Source organism: Chiloscyllium plagiosum, unplaced genomic scaffold (assembly GCF_037043375.1).
Source record: "Chiloscyllium plagiosum isolate Xiang-an unplaced genomic scaffold, Cpla_swu_hap1 HiC_scaffold_28, whole genome shotgun sequence".
NCBI classification, from domain to species: domain Eukaryota; kingdom Metazoa; phylum Chordata; class Chondrichthyes; order Orectolobiformes; family Hemiscylliidae; genus Chiloscyllium; species Chiloscyllium plagiosum.
The window spans coordinates 51,630,449-51,657,159 of record NW_028270166.1 but is presented as its reverse complement, the minus strand read 5'-3'; the positions used below and the strand labels follow the sequence as shown (position 1 = coordinate 51,657,159).

The 26,711-nt window shown below is 43.3% G+C and overlaps 1 protein-coding gene across 4 annotated transcripts in view; it reads left to right on the top strand.

Annotated features, from left to right (window-relative positions):
* Window positions 1-26,711, top strand: part of palm1a (paralemmin 1a) — a 304,566-nt gene that overhangs the window by 143,278 nt on the left and 134,577 nt on the right. For all 4 annotated transcript variants that reach the window (XM_087976206.1, XM_087976207.1, XM_043683614.2 and 1 more), the window contains exon 3: window positions 10,486-10,566. In XM_087976206.1, the coding sequence (XP_087832332.1) occupies window positions 10,486-10,566 (81 nt within the window). The remainder of the gene's footprint in view (window positions 1-10,485; window positions 10,567-26,711) is intronic.

Below are 26,711 nucleotides of genomic sequence, written 5' to 3'. Positions count from 1 at the left end.
TGGAATGGGATGGATCAAACTGGTAACTGATACGTTTACTCTCCATGACGACATGGACCTTATCCTACATCTACCCATCCAGCAACATCCCACTCGATTTTGGGACATGCGTCTCCTGATTGGTTGTTACAAGATGCATGATGAGCTGGTCAGTGCATCCCTTTCACCTCTCCTTCCCATCGCTCATTCCCTTCCCCTCCTTTTCAATCTGCTACTGGGCCAAGGTTTGAGAAGAGCTGCACAACCTCACATAAGGGTCCACTTTCACACTTGGGAGAGATAGTGTTGGGCAGTGGAAGAGCACTGGACTCCAGGGAGGGTGGGGGAACTGGGTTTTCTATGGGGTTTTGGGGATATAACCAAGCCCAATGCTGTCCTTCATTGATGTCTATCAGCAAATTCCAGCAGTGATCATTGGATCATTGGAAGTATATTAGTAATTACAATGCATCACAATAATAAGCCCCTACTAAAATATATATGTATTGTTACCATTAATAGAATTGATCTTAATATCCAGGGCATGTGGTGGGAGCAGAGACCTCTGGAATCAGTTTGGAATTCTGCCCAGCCAATGCTACTGCATTTGTACATTAGCAAATCCCAGCAGGACTGGTAATGGACACCTCATAGAACATAGAACATTACAGCGCAGTACAGGCCCTTTGGCCCTCAAATGTTGCACCGCCCTGTGGAACCAATCTCAAGTCTATCTATTCTAAACTGTTCCATTTTCATCCACATGTCTATCCAATGACCATTTAAAAGTCATTAAGGTTGGTGAGTTTACTACTGTTACAGGTAGTGCGTTCCATGCTACTATCTCTGACGTCTGTCATAAATCTAACACCCCTCAATTTAAAGTTATGTTCTATCTTGCTAACCATCACCATCGGAGGAAAAAGGCTCTCCCTGTCCACCTTATCTAACCCTCTGATTATCTTATATGTTTCAATTAATTCACCTCTCAACCTTCTTCTCTCGAATGAAAACAGCTTCAAGTTCCTTAGCCTTTCCTCATAAAACCTTCCCTCCATATCAGATAACATTCCAGTAAATCTCTTCTGGACCCTCTCCAAAGCTTCCACTTTCTTCTTATAATGCAGTGACCAGAACTGTATGCAATACTCCAAGTGCAGCCGCACCAGAGTTTTGTACAGCTGCAGCATGACCTCGTGACTCCGAAACTCAATCCCTCTACCAATAAAAGCTAACACACCATATGCCTTCTTAACAACCCTATCAACCTGAGTGGTAATTTTCAGAGATCTATGTACATGGACAGCAAGACCTCTTTGCTCATCTACACTACCCAGAGTGCTCATTAGTGCTCTTTCCAAAGTGAATCACCTCACACTTTTCCACATTAAACTCCATTTGCCACCTCTTAGCCAGCTCTGCAGTTACCTATGTCCCTCTGTAACCTGCAACATCCTTCCACATTATTCACAACACCACCGACCTTAATGTCATCTGTGAATTTACTTACCCATCCTTCTACACCCTCATCCAGGTTATTTACAAAAATGGCAAACAGCAGTACTCCCAAAACAGATCCTTGCAGCACATCATTTCATAACTGAACTCCAGGATGACCATTTCCCATTTACCATCACCCTCTGTTGTTTGACAACAAACCAATTTCTGATCCAAACTGCTAAGTTGCCCTCAATCCCATGCCTCTGTATTTTGTGCAGTAGCCTACCATGGGGAACCTTATCAAAAGCCTTACTGAAATCAATATACACCATATCAACCGCTTTACCCTCATCCACCTGTTTGGTCACCTTCTCAAAGATCTCAAAAGGTTTGTGAGGCACGAATTACCTTCACAAAACCGTGTTGACTACCCTTAATCAACTTATTCCTCTCTAGATGATTATAAATCCTATCTCTTATAACCTTTTCTAACAGTTTACCCACAACTGAAGTAAGGCTCACTGGTCTATAATTACCAGGGTTGTCTCTACTCCCCTTCTTGAACAAGGGGACAACAGTTGCTATCCTCCGGTCTTCTGGTACTATTCCTGTAGACAATGACAAAATAAAGATCAAAGCCAAAAGCTCTGCAATCTCCTCCCTGGCTTCCCAGAGAATCCTAGGATAAATCCCATCTGGCCCAGCAGACTTATCTATTTTCACACTTTCCAGAATTGCTAACACCTCCTCCTTATGAACTTCAATCCTGTCTTGTCTCGTAGCCTGTATCTCAGTATTCTCCTCAACAACATTGTCTTTTTCCAGTCTGAATATTGATGAAAAATATTCATTTAACACTTTCCACTTTCCACAGACCCCACACACAACTTCCCACTACTACCCTTGATTGGCCCTAATCTTAGAGGAGAAAGTGAGGACTGCAGATGCTGGAGATCAGAGCTGAAAATGTGTTGTTGGAAAAGCGCAGCAGGTCAGGCAGCTGCGTTTCCTGAAGAAGGGCTTATGCCCGAAACGTCGATTCTCCTGCTCCTTGGATGCTGCCTGACCTGCTGCACTTTTCCAACAACACATTTTCAGCGCTTGGCCCTAATCTTACTCTGGTCATTCTTTTATTTCTGATATACCTGTAAAAAACTTCAGGGTTTTCCTTGATCATAGCTGCCAAATACTTCTCATGTCCCCTCCTGGCTCTTAGCTCTTTCTTTAGGTCTTTCCTGGCGAGCACATAACTCTCAAGCACCCTGAATCTTCATACCTCATCCTAATATAAGCCTCTTCTTCCTTTTGACAAGAGATTCAACTTCTTTAGTAAACCACGGCTCCCTCACTTGACCACTTCCTCCCTGTCTGACAGGTACATACTTATCAAGGATACGCAGTAGCTGTTCCTTGAACAAGCTCCACATTTTAATTGTGTCCATCCCCTGCAGTTTCCTTCCCCATCCTATGCAACCTAAACCTTGCCTAATCGCATCATAATTGCCTTTCCCCCAGCAATAACTCTTGCCCTGCATTATATACCTATCCCTTTCCATCACTAAAGTGAACATGACCGAATTGTGATCACTACCTCCAAATCTAACACCTGGCCGGTTTCATTACCCAGTACCAAATCCACTGTGGCCTCACCCCTTGTTGACCTGTTTATGTACCATGTCAAGAAACCATTCTGCACATATTGGACAAAAACTGACACATCTAAAGTACTCGAACTATCATGTTTCTAGTCAATATTTGGAAAATTAAAGTCCCCTATAACAACTGCCCTGTTACTCTCACTCCTATCCATCTTTGCTATTCTTTCTGCTACATCCCTAGAACAATTCAGAGGCCTCCAGAAAACTCCCACAAGGGTGACTTCTCCTTTTCTGTTTCTAACCTCAGCCAATACTACTTAATTAGATGAGTCCTCAAACGTCCTTTCGGCCACCGTAATAATGTCCTTGCCTAACAATGCCACACCCCCACACCCCTTTACCATCTTCACTGTTCTTACTGAAACATCTAAACCCCAGAATCTGCAACAACCATTCCTGTCCCAGTCTATCCATGTCTCTGAAATGGCTACAATATTGCAACATCAAGGTCCCAGGTACAAACCCATGCTGATGTTCATCCACCTTATTCCGGATGCTCCTGGTGTTGAAGTAGACACACTTCAAACCATCTTCCTGCATGCTGGTCAACTCTTGCGACCTTGAAACCTTATTTCTGACCTCACTACTCTCAACCTCCTGAACACTGGAACTACAATTCAGGTTCATACACACTGGCACACTCGCACACAGACATGCACACAGAAACACAAACATGCACATAGGAACATACACACAGACACAGATGTGCACACACACAATGTCCCTGTGGCAACTGCTTGGTACTGCCAATCCTCTGGTCTCAGAGCAGTGTTCCCGTTGAGGTAAATGATAGTCTCAGTGCTTTCCTTCTATCTTGACGGACCCATGAGTATTAGCATGTAGGTAGACTGCCTGATCTCTTGAAAGCTTCTTATTTCAGATTCATCATCTATTACTGTGAATAATTTTAATTTTAGCAGCATGATTTGATCTTTTTCTTCAAAAGTAAAGGCTAATATAAAATATTCATTTGCTATTTCTACTGTACATTGAACATTCCGTCTAAGTCAGTCTTTGCGAATCTCTTAATGATATAACATGTCTGTTGGGTTTCTGGTGTTTAATGCAGTTAGAAAAGTTCTTTTTTCTCAGGCTATCGCTGTTGTGCACGATCCCTTTTCCTGTTAACCTTTTTGCAGATTTAACAGCGACCTTTGTTTCCTTTTATTGTGTGTGGAACCTCCTTGTGTTTTCCTGGGAATTATCTACTTCTAATCTGTGAAAATGTTTTCTTTTGAGAAATAATTGTCTTTGTTCATAACCAGCCAGACAGCTTTGTTAATAATTACCACGCAGCCTATGCAATGGAGGGATGTATATGAGTTCCACGTGCTTCAATTCATACATAACGTCAGAGAGATCTACAGCCAGAATAAAGCCCTTTGGCCCATCAGCCACCTAAGTATTCCAATTCAATACTTAGCCCATAGTCTTGCCTGCCTTGACATTATAAGTGCATATCTAAATACTTATAGTGTCACAGATCCAACCAGTCCATGCTGAACATAATCCCAAACTAAACGAGTCCCACTTGCCTGCTCCAGGCCCATATCCCTCCAAACATTTTCCACTCATTTACTTATCCAAGCGTCTTCAAACATTGTAACTGTGCCTCTGGAATTTCATTCCACACACAAACCACTCCAAAATATTGCCCTCATGTCTTATTTAAATCTTTCTCCTCTCACCTTAGAAATATTCCTCCTAGTCTTGAAATCTCTGACCCAAGGGAAAAGATATCTGCCACTCACCTTATCCATACCCCTCATGATTTTATAAACCTCTGTAAGGTCACCCCTCAACCACATACACGCCAATGAAAAAAGTCCCAACTTATCCAGCCTCTCCTTATAACTCAAATGCTCCATTCCGGCAACATCCTGGTAAATCTCTGCTGAACTCTCTACAGCTTAATAATATCCTTCCTACAACAGGGTGAGCAGAACTAGACGCAGTACTCCAGAAGAGGCCTCAGCAACCTCCTGTATAACCTCAACATGACATCACAACTCCTATACCCAAAAGTCTGACTAATGAAGGTTAGCGTACTAAATGCCTTCTTAACCTGTCTACATGTGACACAATCTTCAAAGAATTGTGTACCTAAACCCCTACCTCTCTCTTTTATACCCAAGGCTCTACTTTTAATTCAAAGTCCTGCCTTTTGTTGTTTTACCAAAATACATTACCTCACATTTATCAAATTGAACTTCATCAGCCATGCCTTAGCCCATTGACCCAACTGATCAATTGTTTTGAAGGTTTCTGCCTTAGTGGCAGTGAGTTCTGGATTCCCACCACCCTCTGAGTGAAAAGGTTTCTCCTCACATCTTCAGGAAACCTCCTGCCCTTTCCCTTACCTCTGTTATTGCCATGAACATTATTTCCAGGTATCTCTCTCGTCTTTCTCCATAACTGAGGCTCCTGGTAAAAGGGATGAATCTTATGGGGTTTCTCTCCTCTGAATACAGAGTTCGGTCACCTGCACCATGTCATGATCACCAGAACCAGACACCGCTCTCAATTAGTGACAAGAGTTTGGGAAGATGGGGCCTGATGGTAATTACTAGTCATCCAGAAACCTCGATTTTACTTAGCCATGGGTTCAAATCCCACAATAGCTGTGGGTTTAATTTGAATTTGGTTAATAAATTTGGAATATTAAGATAACCTCAGTAATGGTGACTGCTTTAAAAAAATGCTCTATCAGTTCACTCATGTTGTTTCTAGAGGGAAACCTACCATCCTGGCCTACATGTAACACCAGAGCCACAACAATATGCTTGACTCTTAACTTCTCATTGAACTGACATAGCGACTGCTCAGTTCAAAGGCAGTTGGGGATGAGCAACAAATCCTGGCACATCTGATGAAAGAATAAAGATGAGGGTTTGATCAGAAACATATTCCCATTTTCAATGGTACAGGAGGACAAGGTCATTGAGTTGGAAATGGCAAAGTGAAAACTGAAATCAGATAAACTATTTGAGTGCTATGTTCTTCTGAAATGTGAAAAGTGCTGGTACGAGCCCTAATATTTCATTCAATGCTGAGAATTTTCTGACATAATGTATATCAATCACCCTTCATAAATGAGTCTTCAAGCAAGCTTTGAAAGATTTGAGACTCTTAAGCTGAAAGGCTTCTTTCAATCTTTTGTTGAGCAGACTGCATTGTAGAAAGAACTGAAATACAGATTAAAGGAGCATGCTCATCACACCAACACACCAGTTTACTCAGTTGCCAAATTGCTAGTGTACGGAACAGAGCAGTGCCAACAGCATTTGGCCAATATCTGATATTGGGACCTGCCCCCTCAGCCTTCCCCCTGAGAGTGGAAGACAATGGTGAACGGCCAAGAGAATTGGCTCAGGGTGAAGCCGACAATAAGTTAATGACCTGAGCTCAAAAGGAATGGTATCATCAAATCAGCTTTGTTTCAAGGTGGGCTAGTGGTCCCACACAGTGAAAGATGCCTCAACATAGGCTGGTACTACTTTTACTTCATGGCCACCAGTGCTGAAACCATTGTCCCACGTTTGTTGCTCTAAAGAAGATTCTCCTCACCAGCATCCTCTCCTCCACCCTGAATAAGCTCCGTAAGTGTCGGAGTCACAATTCAGCCCCTCAATTCTGCTCCGTTCTTCCAGCAGGTCATGGTTAATTGACACCTTGAAACCAATTCACAGATTTGTTGTGATGCAGAAGGAGGCACTAAACCCATCTTTGTGACACCAACTCTTGGGCTGAGTCATTTACTGCTGTTCTTCTGCCTTACCCTCACCCCCAAAACCTTGAATCTTGTTTCTTTTTAAATGTGGGCAGCAAGGTGGCACAATGGTTAGCACTGCTGCCTCACAGCATCAGAGACCCATGTTCGGTTCCCGCCTCAGGTGACTGATTGTGTGGAGTTTGCACATTCTCCCCGTGTCTGCATGGGTTTCCTCCAACAATCCAAAGATGTGCAGGTTAGGTGAATTGGCCATGCTAAACTGCCTGTAGTGTTAGGTGAAGGGGTAAATGTAGGGGAATGGTTCTGGGTGGGTTGCGCGTCGGTGTGGGCTTGTTGGGCCGAAGGGCCTGTTTCCATGCTGTCAATAATCTAATCTAAAAGGCCAATTCCCTTTTGAATGCCTCAGCTGAACACTGTCCACAGGAAAACTTTAACTGTTTAGGAAAATTAGTTTTCATTCATCTGATCTGATATTATTATTCAATATTTTTTTGATTTGATTTTTTAATGTCACATGCACCTGGGTATAGTGAAAACTTTTGTTTTGCATGTAGTACAGGCAGATCATACCATACCAAAGTGCATTAGGGTAATAGAACAGAGCAAGGAATACTGTGTTGCAGCTGCAGAGGAAGAGTGAGTTCATCATTAAATTTAAAATTTGAGAAGTCTGTTCAGAAGTCTAACAACAGTAGGGAAGAAGCTGCTCCTGAATCTGTTGGTACATATCGATGGCCATCATAGTATATCAATGACATTAGGTCTGTGTCCTCTCATTCTTGATCCCTGATCCTATATACTCTGTCCTGACCTACCAAAGATTTTGAACACCTCAATCAGATCTCCTCTCAAACCTTCTTCTCTCCAAGGAAGTTGGTCCTAACTTCTCCAAACCTCTACCTCAGATCCTCATCTCTGAAACCATTTTTGCAAATCCTTTTATAACCTTACACATTTTGGCTCCATGACATTAACTAACCAGCTCCGTTAATCACAGTCTGGAAAGCTCCAGTTATTCCCTAGTATCCAAATACCTTTGGGAGAGTGAGTTCCAGGTTTTTACATCAAGTCAGAAAGTGCTTCTTGTTTTCCAACCCGGATGACCTACCTCTAAAGTTAAGTTGGTGAGCTGGCCGCTGAATTTTCCAACACTGGGCAACCCCACATTGGCACGATGAAATGGGATGTACCCATGGCCTCCAGTTCCACTTTGGTGCCCAGTTGATCATAAAATTGTCAATCAAACACAGCCAATGAGCATCTCACTGAAAAAAAACCTTTAATATTGCTCAAATAAGCAGATAGATATTGAAAACTGACATCATAGAATGTAATAAAACTGTCACTGAAATGCTACCTGTGAAATGGAGAGGTGGCTGTGTAGTGACAAAATCACCGACGAATAATCCAGAATCCCATGCTAATGTTCTGGGGTATGGGTTTGAATCTCACCTTGGTGAAATCTGAGTTCAATAAATTCTGAAATTAAAAACTGAATCTAATGATGACCACTGTTCATTTACATAAAAACCCATCTGGTTTACTAATGTCCTTTAAGGAGGGAAATCTGCCACTCTTAACTAGCCTGACCTACATGTGACTCATAGCATTATGGTTTACTCTTAATTGCCTCTGAAATAGCTTTGCAAACCATTTAGTTTGAGTGCAGTTGGGGATGAGCAATAAATGCTGGCCAAGTCAGTGACAGCCATGTCTCATAAATGAATTATTTCCTAAATTCCATTGAAGAAACTTTGACCTTAGTTAAAACTACACACAACTAATTAAAACAGACTTCAACAGTAATAAACCTGTCAATCAAACAAAGCCAGCAGTCCCCTTTACAATGGTGTCAGCAAACACCTGCCTGACTGAGTCTTTATAGAATCATAGAATCCTTACAGTGTAATTAGAGGCCATTCAGCCCATTGAGTCTGCATTGACCCTCTGAAGGGCAACCCACCCAGACCCACTCCTAAGCTATTAGTCAGTTCACTAAGTATTCACGATGGGGATCATCTTGCATTTTTCTCCTGAATATTGAGAATGATGGATCAAGGAACATAGCACATCAGAGCAGGAGTAGACCACACTGCCTATCGGGCTTCCCTCACCATTCAGTGCAATCCTAGCTAATTGAAGAATTCATTGTATTTTACCCACCCCAGCCCCATAAGCTTGGATACTCTAGTCAGCAGAAATCTATCAGTCTCAACTTTAACCATATTCAACAATTCAGCTTCCATAGATTGCTGGGAGAGAATGGCAAAGATTTACAACACTGAGTAAGAGGAATTCTTCTCATTTCAGACTGAAGTGTCACTCCCCTTATCCTTACCTAGTGTCCTTCGATTTTAGACTCAGCAACCTGGAGTACATAGAACATAGAACAATACAGCACAGAACAGGCCCTTCGGCCCACGATGTTGTGCCGAACTTCTAACCTAGATTAAATACCCATCCATGTACCTATCCAAATGCCGCTTAAAGGTCGCCAATGATTCCGACTCTACCACTCCCACGGGCAGCGCATTCCATGCCCCCACCACTCTCTGGGTAAAGAACCCACCCCTGACATCTCCCCTATACCTTCCACCCTTCACCTTAAATTTATGTCCCCTTGTAACACTCTGTTGTACCCGGGGAAAAAGTTTCTGACTGTCTACTCTATCTATTCCTCTGATCATCTTATAAACCTCTATCAAGTCACCCCTCATCCTTCGCCGTTCCAACGAGAAAAGGCCGAGAACTCTCAACCTATCCTCGTACGACTTCCTCTCCATCCCAGGCAACATCCTGGTAAATCTTCTCTGCACCCTCTCCAAAGCTTCCACATCTTTCCTAAAGTGAGGCGACCAGAACTGCACACAGTACTTCAACTGTGGCCTAACCAAAGTCCTGTACAGCTGCAACATCAATAGTAGTAATACCTTAACTACATGTATCTGATTTCTCCTTCTCTGATTGGGGAAGAGAGTGTGGGAATGGGGGTGGTGAGTGGGGAGGGGAAGGAGTGGATGCGTGGGGGAGTGGGGAGGAGAGGGAGTGGGGTGGTTGGGAGAGTGGGGAGGGGAGGGAGTGGAGCAGTGGGGGAGTGGGTGTTGGGAGAGTGGGGAGGGAAGAGAGTGGGAGGGAGTGAGTGGGAGAGTGGGGAGGAGAGGGAGTGGGGATGGGGGGTGGGAGAGTGGGGCCGGGAGGGAGTGGGGGAGGGGGGTGGGAGAGTGGGGATGGGAGGGAGTGGGGGAGGGTGGGAGAGTGGGAGAGTGGGGAAGGAATGGAGTGGGGAAGGGGGTGTATTGGGACAATGTGGGAGTGAGGAGGGGAGACAGGCGGTTGAAGCAGCAGTTTTGTTTGGAACTATTAAAAGCTGCCATTGTTACTCAGAATTTATTGGAACCTTTTTTAAAAAAAGCGATATTTCACGATAATAATGTTTAACTGAAACCAATCCCTGACGTTAAAAGACTGTGTGAATTCATTCATCACCTTCTGTGTGAAAATCCACAATTAACCAATCACTGAATTTAATGCAACGTAACGCAAATCCAGCAGCAGTTCCCCTTTCAGGATGTTCTATTCAGGAAAACTGAGAGAGACAACAGACTGAGTAAGTGAACGGGGAATTATTTAGCGAGTCTTTTGAACTGATTCCTTCTTGCTCTCTCTCATTCCCAGGAGAAGAGGAAGCGGCAGACAGAGATAGAAAACAAGAAACGACAGCTGGAGGATGAGCGAAGGCAACTCCAGCACCTGAAGGTACACCCCCCTATTGAAGATCGATGCCAACCATTTTATTTAACTAAGTTTACGCTCAGGCAAACGTGTGTAGTACCTTGAATAAATATAAACGGTAATAATCCTATGGGAATGCTCCCATTCTCCTCCTGCGCTATATTGTTCTATGTTCTATATTTACTGCACTTGCCTGGCTGGACTATGTGATCAAGAAACTCCACACTGTTGCAAAAAGCCCAATCTAGTGAGGGTCATTGATGTCAAAGAAAGAAAGACTCCACCATACGGATGCTGAGTAAAAAAACTTTCAGAAACTGAGCCAGGATGACTAAAGAACTGAGACAGGGAGAAATTGGAATATTAGAATAAATGAGCAAGAAGTGTAAAGATAGACAGTAGGAGCTTCTACGCTTTTATGAAAAAGAGGAGAATAGCTCAAGTCAGCACCCCCCCTTTAAAGATTTGAAGGAGCTAGTGTTGGACTGGGGTGCTTAAAGTTAAAAATCACACAACACCAAGTTATAGTCCAACAGGTTTATTTGGAGGTTCAAGCTTTCAAAGCTCTGCAAAACCACCTGATGATGAAGCAGCACTCTGAAAGCTACTCCGTCCAAATAAACCTGTTGGTCTATACCGTGGTATTGTGTGATTTTTTAACTTTGTCCCCTGTAAAGAGTGAGACTTGGAAATTATTAATGGTAAATGAAGCAATGATAAGGACTTTGAACAAGTATTTTGTATCTATCTTCACAGCATAAGATATTCAAATCATCTCAAGAGTAGTACCATCTCAATGAGAAAAATAAAACAATTACATTAACTAGAGGGGCGGTGGCACAGTGGTTAGCACTGCTGCCTCACAGCACAGGGACCCAGGTTTGATTTCAGCCTTGGGCAGCTGTCTGTGTGGAGTTTGCACATTCTCCCCGTGTCTGTGTGGGTTTCCTCCAGGTGCTCTGGTTTCCTCCCACAGTCCAAAGATTGGCAGGTTAGGTGAATTGGCCATGCTAAATTGCCCCTAGTGTTAGGTGAAGGGGTAAATGTAGGGGAATGGGTCTGGGTGGTATACGCTTCGGTGGGTCAGTGTGGACTTGTTGGGCCGAAGGGCCTGTTTCCACACTGTAGGGAATCTAATCTAATCTCAAAACTTGATGTGACAGAAGGCTAACAAGTCTGTAGTTGTCTGCTTCCTAGGGTCTTGAAAGAAGTGGCAGCAAATGTAATGGATGCATTGGTTGTAATCTTCCATAAATCCATAGATTGTGACAGATTCTCAATGTTTTAGAAAATGACAGATTTTCTAAAACAATGTTTAGAAAGGATGGAGAGAGAAAAACGGAACAAGAGGGCAGATAGTCTCTATCTATCGTTGGGATAGTGCTGCAATATAAAATTAATGGCAGAACATTTAGGAAATCATAATTCAATCAAGTAGTGCCAAGTGGTTTTCTAAAAGGATAATCATATCTGACAAATTTATTCAAGCTCTTTGAGTATGTAATAACCAGTGGCAATAAAGGGGAACCAGTAAATGTAATGAATTTGGGTTTCTGAAATGCAAAGAATTACCACATAAAACTTCAGCACACAAGTTAAGAGCTTATGGTGTTGCGGCTGAAGTGTTTACAGTCTGTATTGATGAGGTGAATAAAGGGAGTGAGTATATTGTAGCCACAATAGCTGGTGATATAACATTAGGTGGGAAAGCAACTTGGAAGGATGATACAAACTTATTCCTTATAACTATAAGGATTAGTTACGTTTCTCATAACTATATAAGGAACATAAGTTAAGTGAGTGGGAAAACTTGTTAAATCAAGTATAATGTGAAAACTATGTGAGGCTGTTCACTTTGGTAGCAGGATGAGAAAAACACAATATTTAAATAGAGAACAAACACTGAATGCTGTAGTAAAGAGGGTTTTGAGTGTTCTGGTAACTGAATCACAAAAGTTAGCCTGCCGACACAGCAAATAATTGGGAAGACAAATGGAAATGTGGTAATCTGGAAAAGTCATCTGGTCATCTACTCAAACTACTGCTGCAGATCCAGTTGTTTGGCTAAGCTCCAGGAACAGATACTGCCCTCAGCTCAGCAGGCAACATTCACATGCCTAGCAGGGAATTGTATGGCTTGTTTGATTGACATACGTATTATCTTATAATAAGTAATTATTTCTTTGATGTTGGTTTTTAATGCTTACACAAGATTAAGGGATGTGGGCTTGATGAAAGCTTTTGACATTGAAACGATGAATGACGGTGGCTGTTTGGTACTTTTAAGAGCTCAATAGTTTCTTTTCCCCAAGGGACATTTTCAAATGCATACGATGACTGTTTTGAGGATTGTCCAGATCTGAGTGGGTGATTGGAATTATATAATGTCCATTGGGAGAGTGGGCCTGGAATATGGATGGGTAGTGGTCACAGAAGGGGTATGGAAAGGACATTAGGGATAGAAGACCCCAGGGGTGGTTTGGGCATATGAAAGAAAATGATGGGGACACGTGAGACATGAGGAGGCATTGGCAGCAACTTTCAAACTGACCTGTTAAAGGTTCCTGACTCTTCAGTAGTCCCCTGCCACGGTGCATGAATTCACTTAGCACAAGCTTCGGATCTCACTCAGCTATACGAAATGCCAAAGACAGAGAAATTTTAATTTCCTGCATGTTCCCGCCCCACTTTAAGTGAGTGCAGGTGGTGACCCTGCCCTGACCTAATGGAAATGACAGGAGTCTTTGAGGAAATTCAAAACTCTGGTTCTGAACCCCTCCCAATTCTGATGTGCCAAACCTCGATGGCTTTTTCAGTCTAGTAACTCTACCCTGGTCGGATAGCGGTCAAACCGGCTCTCATCTGGTTAACCACATTGAACCCTATCCTTCAGAAGGCAGTTTCAGAACAGCACAGTGGCTTGCAAATGTCATCAAGAATCATTTGGTGACCCAGCAAATTTGTTTTTGGTGTTGCAATTGCATCAGCAAAGAGTTGGAGTCTCTGATGGCTTAGTGAAGGAATGTCCCATGGTGCATGCTGCAGACTAATGGGGAGCCACACTCCATCTGTTCCCGGTTTGAATTGGTTGATATTAACCAGGAGGGAGAAAGACTGTCATTGTCGAATGCTCAGGGATTGAGTTCAAGTCTCCAGAAATTGACAATTGATCTCCAGGGCAAATCTGGAGAATAATCATCGAGTTATCAATAATTCACATGTGTGTTTTTTTTCTCAATTATCACTGAATACTTTCCGATACGAGTTATAAAAATATCCAGAATGTAGGGTAGACCTGGAAGAAGGTTGTTTTACCAGCTGAGGCAGATAAATGCAGGAGGTCATTGGGCGAAACTGCTCCCCCCTCTGTCATTCATTTAGAGTTTGCAGCCCAAAGTGAGATGCTCAAGTCCAAGAGAAGTAAAAGGATTGTCAGACTGGAGGATTGTCAGTCTACACCTCTATCTCTGGCTCCCCCCCCCCCCCCCCCCCAACAGTAGGAGGCATGACCAAAGGCAGGAGTCCCTTACTCGAGGCAGCCATTACCGTCAAATGTATCATGGTGGCATCATCTAATCTCAACTCATCACGGTTGGCCAGACGAGTGTGGAATCAGTAACTGGTGTTCGAGGATCAAGATCCCAGCTTGATAAGTATCTCTTGGATTCTTACATGAGACGTAGGGGGTGCTGGCAAGGGCAGCGTTTATTGCTCATCTCTAATTGCCCTGGAACTGAAAGGCTTGCTCAGCCATTTCAAAGGGCGATTAAGAATGAAGCACACTGTTTTGGATATGGAGTTAGGATGGCAAGTTTCCACCCCAGAAGGACATTAGAGAACAAGATGGATTTTTACAAATGAATGATAGTTGTTGATATCGACCAGACCAGACCACTTTAAAATATATTAAGAAGGTAACCTAGACCTTAGCATTTTCTTATTTTAAAGATAAATATAAGGTTTTGCATTCCAGATGCAATTCAATTGGTCAAACTAACCAGCGTAAAATAAAACACACTTTATTCATAAACTATGGTCAATATAGACAAAAGAAAGAATAAAGGCAATAATTGGCTTAGCTATGACTCTATTGGACAACTTAACATAATAATCGATCCAGTAGCTATTACTAATTAACAGTTCCAATATAGTAACATTCCATAAACACAGCCTTGGCAGAAGAGAAATTCAAGCAAACAGATTATTTCATGCACAACTGTAGCAGCCCAGGAGGAGAAACTTCAAGACAATTCTGAAAGACTGAAATTCTGAAATACTGCAGCAATGGATCCCAAAACAATTGCTATGTGTGAAAAACTAAGAAACTAAAACTTATTTGATTTGAGATTGACCACACCCATTCAGGCTGCTTCTATTATTCCAACTAAAAAAAAACTCTAAGGCTGCACAAGCTATTTAGGCTACTGGTTTTCCAAACAGACAGCTCAGCACTTCTGTCTTAAAACTTCTCTTAAAAAAAAACAAAATAACCATTGTATCGTCACATTACCATGGTCACAATTAAGAAGACTGGCTTTTTATTTGGATGTACTAACCAGCTGGTGGGGCAAGATTTGAATCCATGTCCCTAAAACCTTAGCCTGGGCCTCAGAATCATCAGTGACAATCTCACTACACCACCTTCATTCCAAATCTACAGCAACAAGGAACAGGAAAAGGTCAGATATACCATCAGAGTCAAGAATGTGTTGCTGGAAAAGCTCAGCAGGTCAGGCAGCATCCGAGGAGCAGGAGAATCGATGTTTCGGACATAAGCCCTTCATCAGGATATCCCATCAGACCTGTTTCACAACTATAATGCCAGACGTATAGACACCTTCCTACCTCCCAGAGTAATCTCCTGGGAGAGACCATTAATGGAAAATAAAAATCTGGAGAATTCCCTTGGGACTGCTATTGGTGATGTAAAGCACTCTGGGTCACCACAGTAATCTACAAGGAATTAGAGGCAAAAAAAACCGGCAAATGCTGGAATCCAAAATTGACAAGCAGGAGGCTGAAAGAACACAGCAAGCAACAGAGCTTCAGGATGTGAAGAAGCCAACGTTTAGGGTGTAATCCTTCTTCAGGAATTCTTGAAGGAAGGTTATACTCGAAATGTTGATTTCTCCATCCCGTGATGCTGCCTGGCTTGCTGTGTTCTTCCAGCGTCCTGCTTGAGTACTATTTACAAAGGATTGTCAGATACCAGTGCATCACGTGGACGAAGTTCCAGAGGGAGAAACAAATAACCCAAAAGCAATATCTCATTTCAAAACACTGATTTGGAGACACCATTGTTGGACTGGGGTGTACAAAGTTAAAAAATCACACAACACCAGGTTATAGTCCAACAGGTGTATTTGGAAGCACTAGCTTTCAAAGCGCTGTTTCTTCATCACCTGGTGAAGGAGCAGTGCTCCGAAAGCTAGTGCTTCCAAATAAACCTGTTGGACTATAACCTGGTGTTGTGTGATTTTTAACTTCAAAATACTGAGCAGCATTCACATCATGTATCCATCACTCCCAGGATTCACAGCAGGAGAGATTTCTAACAGTTATCAAAATTCAAGGTTACAAGTTTACAGTTTTTGGTCAGAATGGGAAGCTCAGTGAGCAAGCAGCTCATGTGCTCATCTCCAAAAAGCTATTGTACCCCCTTCTTCAAGCTTCAGGCCATTACTCTGGTTCAAATGAAACAGAAACAGTGAAATAAAGTAGCTCTGGGAAGTGAACATACAGGTCCAAATTCCCCAAGTTTTACAGTTTCTTTCTTTGAGGCCAGAATTCCTGTCTATCCAGCTGGTGGGAGCTGAGATTGATTCTCTCCATCAAGTAAATAGATCATGGAAGCAAAAGAGAAACTTGACAAGTGAACCACCTTGAGGGATGAGCATGAGAGAGGATTGCTGCTCCCCAGGGCCAATGAACTTGAATAAAATGGTAAAACATTTTCTCTTGGGGAGGTTCTCATGTGCAGCTTGACTGAGCAGGAAACCCCGCCCGACCTTAACCTGCCCAGATCCAGGTTAAACGAGCATGTCCAGTTCCAATGAAGCCATCAACTCCCAGTCCGGATAATAAGGGGACTACCCTAGTCTTAGTCTTGTTGCCTACTGTTTGAAGGCAGAGTGGGTTAGATCAAGAAAGAACTGGGTTAATTTCCCATTTCATTTCAATTGCCCTGGGTAGGGGAGGAATTGGTGGGGGTCAGTGAGTTGGAACTGTGGGCCACATCCAGATCTAAAAAAGGCTGTTGTCCTTGAAGTACCAACATCATCAGATGATTTCAAATTTACAGAATGATTTGCTCTTTGCGAATTTGTGGGCTGAAGGGCCTGTTCCTGTGCTGTGTTGAACTGTTTAGATTACATTACATTACAGTGTGGAAACAGGCCCTTCGGCCCAACAAGTCCACACCGACCCGCCGAAGCGCAACCCACCCATACCCTTACATTTACCCCTTACCTAACACTATGGGCAATTTAGCATGGCCAATTCACTTGGCCTGCACATCTTTGGACTGTGGGAGGAAACTGGAGCACCCGGAGGAAACCCACGCAGACACGGGGAGAACGTGCAGACTCCACACAGTTAGTCGCCTGAGGCGGGAATTGAACCCGGGTCTCAGGCGCTGTGAGGCAGCAGTGCGAACCACTGTGCCACCGTGCCGCCCACTAGGTTTTCTAGTGTTGCTGATGTCTTTTTACCAGTTGCCATGAGAAACAACATGGCATCCAGATGACATTGACTGAGCACTATCACCTAGTGCAGCTGGTGCCCCCTGATATTACGGCTTTGTTCAAACCAATTTGAGCAGCTCTAACTGTGTGGTTTTGCGCAAGCCTGGCTTTTGTGGTTGCTAGTTTTCCCAATGCCTTTTACTGGTGTTTCATTAGTAAAGATAAATGTCTATATTGAACAAAGGGTAACTCTTTACCACAGAAAGTGGTTGAGGCATGAGTATTGAATATTTTCAAGAAGGGGTTTAATATAGTTCTGAAGGCTAAGAAGATCAAAGATACGGGGAGAAAGTGGGAAAAGGGGACTGAGTTGGAAGATCAGCCATGATCATTTTGAATGGTGGAGCAGGCTTAAAGGGCTGATGGCCTACTTATCATCCTATTTCCTATCTTGCTGTGTTTCATACAATGTGGATCCCAGGACTAAAGTTAAAAATCACATAACACCAGGTTATAGTCCAACAGGTTTATTTGGGAGCACTAGCTTTCGGAGCGCTTCATCAGGTAGCTGTGGAGCAGGATCTTAGGACACAGAATTTATAACAAAGGATTACAGTGATACATTGAACAAACCTAGATTGTTAGGTCTTTCATCTTTTAGAATGGATTTGCTGGTTTCGGTCTTTTAATATGTAAATCCCAGAACTACTTTTAAGTCACATTTTCAAGATAATTTAAAGTTATATAACAATAGGTGACATCTCAGCTCAGACAATGCCTTAATGGTGTAAGTCAGACCAATCTTGAGCCAGATTACTTCTACTTCCAAAGTGGAATTTACAAATATTACATGGATTCACTGCCTGCATTGACTTTTTGCAGGTTTTACATTTTTTGAGCAAAAGAGAAAGTACCTGCAAATATCATTCTGCAAATACAAATTCACCCCACAAACAGATCTGTGTGTGTGCATGCAGGAGAGAGACAGAGTGTGTCTATCTGAGTGCGTGTGTATGAATGTGAGTGCACATGAGACAGCGTGTGTTTGCATGTGTGCAAGCTTGGTAAAGTGGGTGTGTGAATGTGATGGAGTATAGGCCTGTGAGAGAATGCGTGCGTGGGTGTGAGTGTGGGAGCTGTATGTGTGTGTGGATGAGAGAGGGTCTGCATGAATGTGTGAGTATATAACTGTGTGGGTGTGTGTGTGAGAGGGAGAGAGAGTGTATATAGTGTAGTGGGGTCACCTGTAATACATATAGATACATAGATACATAGAAGAATACAGCGCAGTACAGGCCCTTCGGCCCTCGATGTTGCACCGATCCAAGCCCACCTAACCTACACTAGCCCACTATCCTCCATATGCCTATCCAATGCCCGCTTAAATGCCCATAATGAGGGAGAGTCCACCACTGCTACTGGCAGGGCATTCTATGAACTCACGACTCGCTGAGTAAAGAATCTACCCCTAACATCTGTCCTATACCTACCCCCCCTTAATTTAAAGCTATGCCCCCTTGTAATAGCTGACTCCATACGTGGAAAAAGATTCTCACTGTCGACCCTATCTAAACCCCTAATCATCTTGTACACTTCGATCAAGTCACCCCTAAACCTTCTTTTCTCCAATGAAAACAACCCCAAGTGCCTCAGCCTTTCCTCATATGATCTTTCTACCATACCAGGCAACATCCTGGTAAACCTCCTCTGCACCCGTTCCAGTGCCTCCACATCCTTCCTATAGTATGGCAACCAAAACTGCACACAATACTCCAGATGCGGCCGCACCAGAGTCTTATACAACTGCAACATGACCTCAGTACTCCGGAACTCAATTCCTCTGCCAATAAAAGCCAGTACGCCATATGCCTTCTTCACCGCCCTATTTACCTGGGTGGCAACTTTCAAAGATCTGTGTACATGGACACCAAGATCCCTCTGCTCATCCACACTACCAAGTATCCGACCATTAGCCCAGTACCCCATCTTTTTGTTACTCTTACCAAAGTGAATCACCTCACACTTAGCTACATTGAACTCCATTTGCCACCTTTCTGCCCAGTTCTGCAGCTTATCTATATCCCGCTATAACCTGCCACATCCTTCCTCACTGTCTACAACTCCTCCGACTTTCGTATCATCCGCAAACTTGCTCACCCAACCTTCTAACCCCTCCTCCAGGTCATTTATAAAAATGACAAACAGCAATGGTCCCAAAACAGATCCTTGCGGAACACCGCTAGTAACTGCACTCCAAGATGAACCTTTGCCATCAACTACTACCCTCTGTCTTCTTCCAGCCAGCCAACTCCTAATCCAAACTTCCAAATCACCCTCAATGCCATACCTCCGTATTTTTTGCAGTAGTCTACCATGGGGAACCTTATCAAACTCCTTACTAAAATCCATATACACCACATCTACCGCTTTCCCCTCGTCCACCTCCTTAGTCACCTTCTCAAAGAATTCAATAAGGTTTGTGAGGCACGACCTGCCCTTCACAAAACCATGCTGACTATCCTTGATCACATTATTCCTATCCAGATGTTCATAAATCCTATCCCTTACAATTCTCTCTAAGATTTTGCCCACAACAGAAGTGAGACTCACCGGCCTATAGTTACTAGGGTTATCCCTACTCCCCTTCTTGAACAAGGGAACCACATTTGCTAGCCTCCAATTTTCTGGCACTACTCCTGTAGACAACGAGGACATAAAAATCAAGGCCAATGGCTCTGCAATCTCCTCCCTTGCTTCCCAGAGAATCCTAGGATAAATGCCATCAGGCCCAGGGGACTTATCTATTTTCACCCTTTCCAGAATTTCCAACACTTCTTCTCTACATACCTCAAAGCCATCCATTCTACTTAATTGTGACTCAGTATTCACATTGACAACAATGTCTTGTTCCTGATTGAATACTGACGAAAAGTATTCATTCAGTGTCTCCCCAATCTCTTCAGCCTCCACACGCAACTTCCCACTACTATCCTTGACTGGACCTATTCCTACCCTAGTCATTCTTTTATTCCTGACATACCTATAGAAAGCCTTAGGGTTTTCCCTAATCCTACCAACTAAAGACCTTTCATGTCCCCTCCTTGCTGCTCTTAGCTCTCTCTTCAGATCCTTCCTGGCTACCTTATAACTCTCAATCGCCCCAATTGAACCTTCACGCCTCATCTTTACATAGGCCGCCCTGTTCCATTTAACAAGGGATTCCAATTCCTTATTAAACCACGGCTCCCTCACACGACCCTTTCCTCCCTGTCTGACGGGTACATACTTATCAAGGACACTCAATAGTTGCTCCTTGAACAAGCTCCACATATCAATTACGCCCTTGCCTTGAAGCTTACTTTTTCAAGCCACACATCCTAAGTCATGCCTCACCGCATCATAATTTCCCTGCCCCCAGCTATAACTCTTGCCCTGTAGTGCACACTTATCCCTCTCCATCACTAGAGTAAAAGTCACCGAATTGTGGTCACTGTCCCCAAAGTGCTCACCTACCTCTAATTCTAACACCTGGCCTGGTTCATTACCCAGAACCAAATCCAGTATGGCCTCACCTCTTGTTGGCCTATCTACATATTGTGTCAGGAAACCCTCCTGCACACATTGGACAAACACTAATCCATCTAACGAACTTGAGCTATAGCTTTCCCAGTCAATATCAGGAAAGTTGAAGTCCCCCATAACAACCACCCTATTACTTTCACTCTTCTCCTGAATCATCCTCGCAATCCTTTCTTCTACGTTTCTAGGACTATTAGGAGGCCTGTAAAAAACTCCTAACAGGGTGAGCTCACCTTTCCTATTCCTAACCTCAGCCCAAACTACCTCAGATGGCGAGTCTTCATCCATCGTCCTTTCCACAGCTGTAATACTATCTTTGACAAGCAATGCCACACCTCCCCCTCTTTTACCCCCACCTCTGACCCTACTAAAACATTTAAACCCTGGGACCTGCAACAGCCAATCCTGTCCCTGTTCTACCCATGTCTCCGTAATAGCCACAACATCGAAGTCCCAGGTACCAACCCACGCTGCAAGTTCACCTACCTTATTTCGTATACTTCTTGCATTGAAGTATACACACTTCAAGCCACTTTCCTGTTTACAGGCACCCTCCTTTGAAATTGATGCCATGTTCCTAACCTCCCTACACTCCAGGTCCTGCACCCTAAAGCTACAGTCTGGGTTCCCATGCCCCTGCAAAGTTAGTTTAAACAACTCTGTGACATGAACCCAAGGTCTCAGTTGAGGTGATCCTCATGAGTCCTGATCTTGGCTATCAGCCTCTGCTCAGCTGCTGTGCATTGTTGCCTATCTCGAAGTCCACCTTGGAGGATGGTCACCTGAAGATCCGAGACCAAATGTCCCAGACCGTCAAAGTGTTTCCCGACTGGAAGGGAACGCTCCTGCCTGGTGATTGTTGTGTGGTGTCCATTCAACCGTTGTGATAGCGTCTGCTCAGTCTCACCAATATACCATGCCTCGGGGCATCCTTACCTGCAGCATATGAAATAGACAACATTGGCCAAGTCACATGAGTACGTACCACGTACACTGTGGGTGGTGTCCCCACATGTAATGGTGTTACCCGTGTTGACACTCTGACACGTCTTGCAGTGGTTGCCATGACAGGGTTGTATGGTGTTGTGGTTGATGTTGTCCTAAAGGCTAGGCAGTTTGCTGCAAACAATGGTCTGTTTAAGGTTTGGTGGTTGTTTACATGCAAGAAGTGGAGGCATAGGGAAGGTCTTCGCGAGGTGCTTATCCTCATCGATAATGTGTACTAGCTGCAAAGAACATGGCATAGTTTTTCAGGTCCCCAAAAGTACTGGACAACGATGTGTACCCTATTGGTTGCAACCCGTGTCTGTCTCCTGAGGGGCTCATTATGGTTTCTCGATGTGGCACATCAGAACTGGTGGACGATGAGTTGAGCATTGTACCCTGTTCTTATGAGGACACCCTTGAGTACCTTCAGGTGTCTGTCACGTTCCTCCTCATCTGAATAGATTCTGTGTATGCGTATTATAGCATTGTGAGGTTATCCATGGGCTTGTGGTAGAGTGAGGTGCTGAGGTGCCCATCCTTGATGCAGATGCAAGTATCTAAGAATGAGACAGATACTAGAGAGTAGTCTATGGTAAGTCTGCACCTGTCCTTTCTTGATTACCACATCCTAGACACATTAGAGCCACCAGTACTATTGCACTATATGGCTGCACTAACATTTCTGGAAACTTCTGTGATATTGTTTGGTTTCCCATTCATGTAGAGGTGAGATTAATAGAGTCAGCCAGCAATGGAGCAGATGTGTTCCCTGGAGTTTATTGTACTGAATCAAATTCCTGAAATCCCCTCAGACTTCTCACTGAAGCAGACTGTGTTTGCTCCATAGCTATCTCCTTCTCTGTAAAGCTCTCTTCGCAAATTAAAAACTTTCAGAACGGTCTTAGTAGCTTTTGAAATGCACACAATAAAGGGAAATGCCTACAAGCAACAACATTTCCGAAATGGAGATTACAACGAGCGACTTCAAATCATGGAAGCTTGAAACAAAGGCAGAAAATACTTCACAGGCCCTGGGAAGAACAGACGGATCTACATTTTGGGTGGAGATCATTTGTTACTCTTATTCCCTGCCGTGTCAGATATCAGTGGATCTGTTATGAACATTTAGCAATTTTCAATCCAAAAATGGTGATGATAACTGGGATTATGCAGTGTCCATAATCACAGAGTTGACAAAAGAATCATTCAAAAGCAACTGAGTCTGCTAGATCCTGCTGAAGGCAGGAATAGAAGCCTAGAATCACCACCGCTCACTGTCTCTGAACTGGTTCTCAATCAGAGTTCCTCCCCCATCTTGTTTGACATTGTTTTTATATAATATTGATCACCGAGGATATCATTCCTATTCCAGCCTGTATCAAAACTTCCCCAGACTAGTTCAACTAACAACAAGACCAACCTTAAAAACACTCCAACGTTTGTACAGCTTACTATAATCCCACAAACTTGCTTCGCTTTATGAGAATTTATATTGTTCACGGATCCGGTATTTTAAACCAGTACTTTACAAGTAAATGAATCAGAAAGAGCATAAGGATTCAAGTCAAAAACCCCATCATTTGCATCATCAGATTTTAACAGGTGACAAGAGCTTTTTCATCGATGGGTTGAAAGGAAATAACTACAGCCATGAAGATCAGGCAGTAGGAAGACATGATGACAGCTGCCTTCTACCTGGAGTCAGAATAGAGGCCTGCCTGGTTTTTTGTGGGAGGATCCTTCAGTCAGGAAGATCTCTGTGGGCAGGGATCCCCTCATGATGCAAGAGATTCCTTGTGCATGAGCAATGCACATTGTGGCTTCTGCCTTTAGCACAGAACTATCACACTGCATGGCAGGAGTAGGTCTTTCAAGTCTGCTCCACCATTCAATAAGATCAAGGCTGTTCTGATTTTACATTGCTGCATATCCCTGAGAATCTTTCAGACCCTTCATCGTCAAGAATCCATCTACCTCTGCTTTAAAAATATTTAAACATTCTGAATCCATTGTCTTTTGAGGAAGAGAATTCCAAAGACTCATGAGAAAAAATATCTTTCTACACCTCTGTCTTAAATAAATGACCCTTTAGTCTGGATTCTCCCAAAGAGGAAAATCATCATTTCCACGTCCACCCGGTTAAGTCCCCTCAGGGATCTTATATGTTTTCATTGAATCACCTCTACCTCTAAATTCAAGAGGATACAAGTCTTGCATATTCAATCTTCCTTCATGAGGCAATTTGCTCATTCCAGGTATTAGTCTAGTAAACCTTCTCTGAACTGTTTCCAGAGCATTAACATATTTCTATAAGTATGGTGACCAATACTGTACACAGCACCCCAGATACAATCTGATCAATGGCCAGTACAACTGAAGCATAACTCCCACACACTTGCACCAATTCCTTTCACAATACAAGACACTTCCCGTATGGTTGAAGACAGCAGATAGACGAGAACACCACCGCCTTCCAGTTCCTTTCCAAGCCACGCACCATCTTGACTTGGAAATATATCACGGTTCCTTCAGCGTTGCAGGGTTAAAATCCTGGAATTCCCTCCCTAACAGGACTGTGATACAGCAGTTCCAGAAAGCACCTCACCAGCATCTTCTCCGGGGCAAACAGGCAATAGGGACAAACACTGGCTTAGCCAGCAATCACTACCTCTCTTAAAAAGAATCTAAAACTCTTAGTTTTTTGAGAATTGAGTATGAATTCTAATAGTGGGATTTGAGATACTACCTGCAGGGACGAAGGATCACACCATTAGAAACAGAAAATGTTGGAACTACATTAAGAGTGGAGAGAGAAATAAATTTAAAGTTTCAGATTGATGAACTCATGGACGGCACGGTGGCACAGTGGTTAGCACTGCTGCCTCACAGCGCCAGAGACCTGGGTTCAATTCCCGCCTCAGGCGACTGACTGTGTGGAGTTTGCACGTTCTCCCTGTGTCTGCGTGGGTTTCCTCCGGGTGCTCCGGTTTCCTCCCACAGTCCGAAGATGTGCAGGTCAGGTGAATTGACCATGCTAAATTGCCCATAGTGTTAGGTAAGGAGTAAATGTAGGGGTATGGGTGGGTTGCGCTTCAGCGGGTCGGTGTGGACTTGTTGGGCCGAAGGGCCTGTTTCCACACTGTAATGTAATGTAATCTAATCTATTGTTCATCTTCTGCCATGAGTAGGTGCTTCCCTCTTCACAGCAGTCTCACCAGAAAACATTGCTTGATAAAGATGTATACATGTGGCTAGGAGAAGGAAGTGTAAATGAAATCCTTGTTGATCTGCAAGGATCACTGCACTTTTCTCCATTTCCCGTAATACCTTTGGTGAGCAAAAGTCTACTTGTCTCAGCTTTAAAGGTCACAATCGCCCAGAACTGATTGTCATTTTCAGATGAAAATTCCAGGCATAGAATCCCTACAGTGTGGTAACAGGCCATTCAGTCCACACCAACCCTCTGAAGGGTATCCCTCCCAGTCCCACCCCCTCACTCTGCATTTCCCATAGCCAACCAACATCATTGGAGGAATCCCATACAGACTTGGGGAGAGTATGCAAACTTCACCCAGACAGTCACCCAAGGATGGAATTGAACCCGAGTTCCTGATGCTGTGAGGCAGCATGATAACCATTAAGTCACCAGCCATCCCATCTTTCAGTCTTCAGGTGTGGATCTGTTTTTTGATTTCACTCCTGAAAGGTCTGACTGTAATGTTTAGATTGAAAGTCCCCAGTGTGTGACCTGCAGTCCCCCACGTACATGAGAGTCCCTTCCAAACCATCTTTTGTAGTGATCGATGATACCCAGCATGGTCACCATGTTATATTCTATCTCTTGCGATCAACCACTGTTGGTCTGTGGTTGGACCGAGTGCATGTTACCACCAATCCACCCCCCTATCCAGGTGTAAGAGGTTCTTCCATAGTCCAGGGTGGAGAATGGATCACAAGCTGAAGCAATACTTGTTTACCATGATAGAATGTAGTTGATTATGTAATGTTAAGTATGTAGGGATTACATTCCCTGTTAGGCACATTAAATATTATTAACAGGAGGTGGAGAAGACAGATTTTAAATTATTCTCCATCCAGATGTTGTGTGACTTCATCAAACTGGGTGGAGCTCCGGATTGCATAGGCATTAACTCTTTCAGAACCCTTATCTTATACAATTATTAATCAACACAAAGCATGTAACAGTCAATCATCTGTAATCAATCAACTGTGACAGTGTCACTGGACAACTGCTTCCAACCCCCCCCCCCCCCCAGGGCTAATTCTCTGGCAATTTGGGTTCAAATCCCCCAGTGGTGAAAGCTGTATTAAATCAGTGTGTGGAGTTAACAGCTGATTTCATGGTGGCCAGGTAACCATTGTTGATTATTGCAAAAAAAAATTGAACCTTTTTGGAAAGTAAATCTGTTCCCCTTTACCTGGTCTGGCCTACACGTGACTCCAGACTCATGGCAAAGCGATGGACAATAATTGCTGGTCAAACCAGCAATGAAGTAAAATAAAAATTCTTGAAATAATTAATAAATGCAACAACACCTTTTTCCACCACAAGACCTAGCAAGCCACAACGAGAGAATTGATCCATTAAATTATATCAATGTTCATTGATCTCTTGCTAAAAACACTGTGGACATATCTGCATCAGATGGAGGTTCACGATGGTATCTCAGCAAAGCTTCTCCTGAACAATTGTAGACAGGCCTGTCTATAAATGCAGGCTTGACCAGCGATGCTCACGTCCCATAGAAGAATTGTAAAACTGTTGGCAAGGACAAAAAACAATCCCTTTCTTGACTTACATAGTTTGTTTTTATAATTAGTAAATGTCTGACAAGGCCAGTGGTCAAATTCAGGAAAGAATTTTTTGAAAACAATGTTGGTCTGTAGAACTTCCTCAAA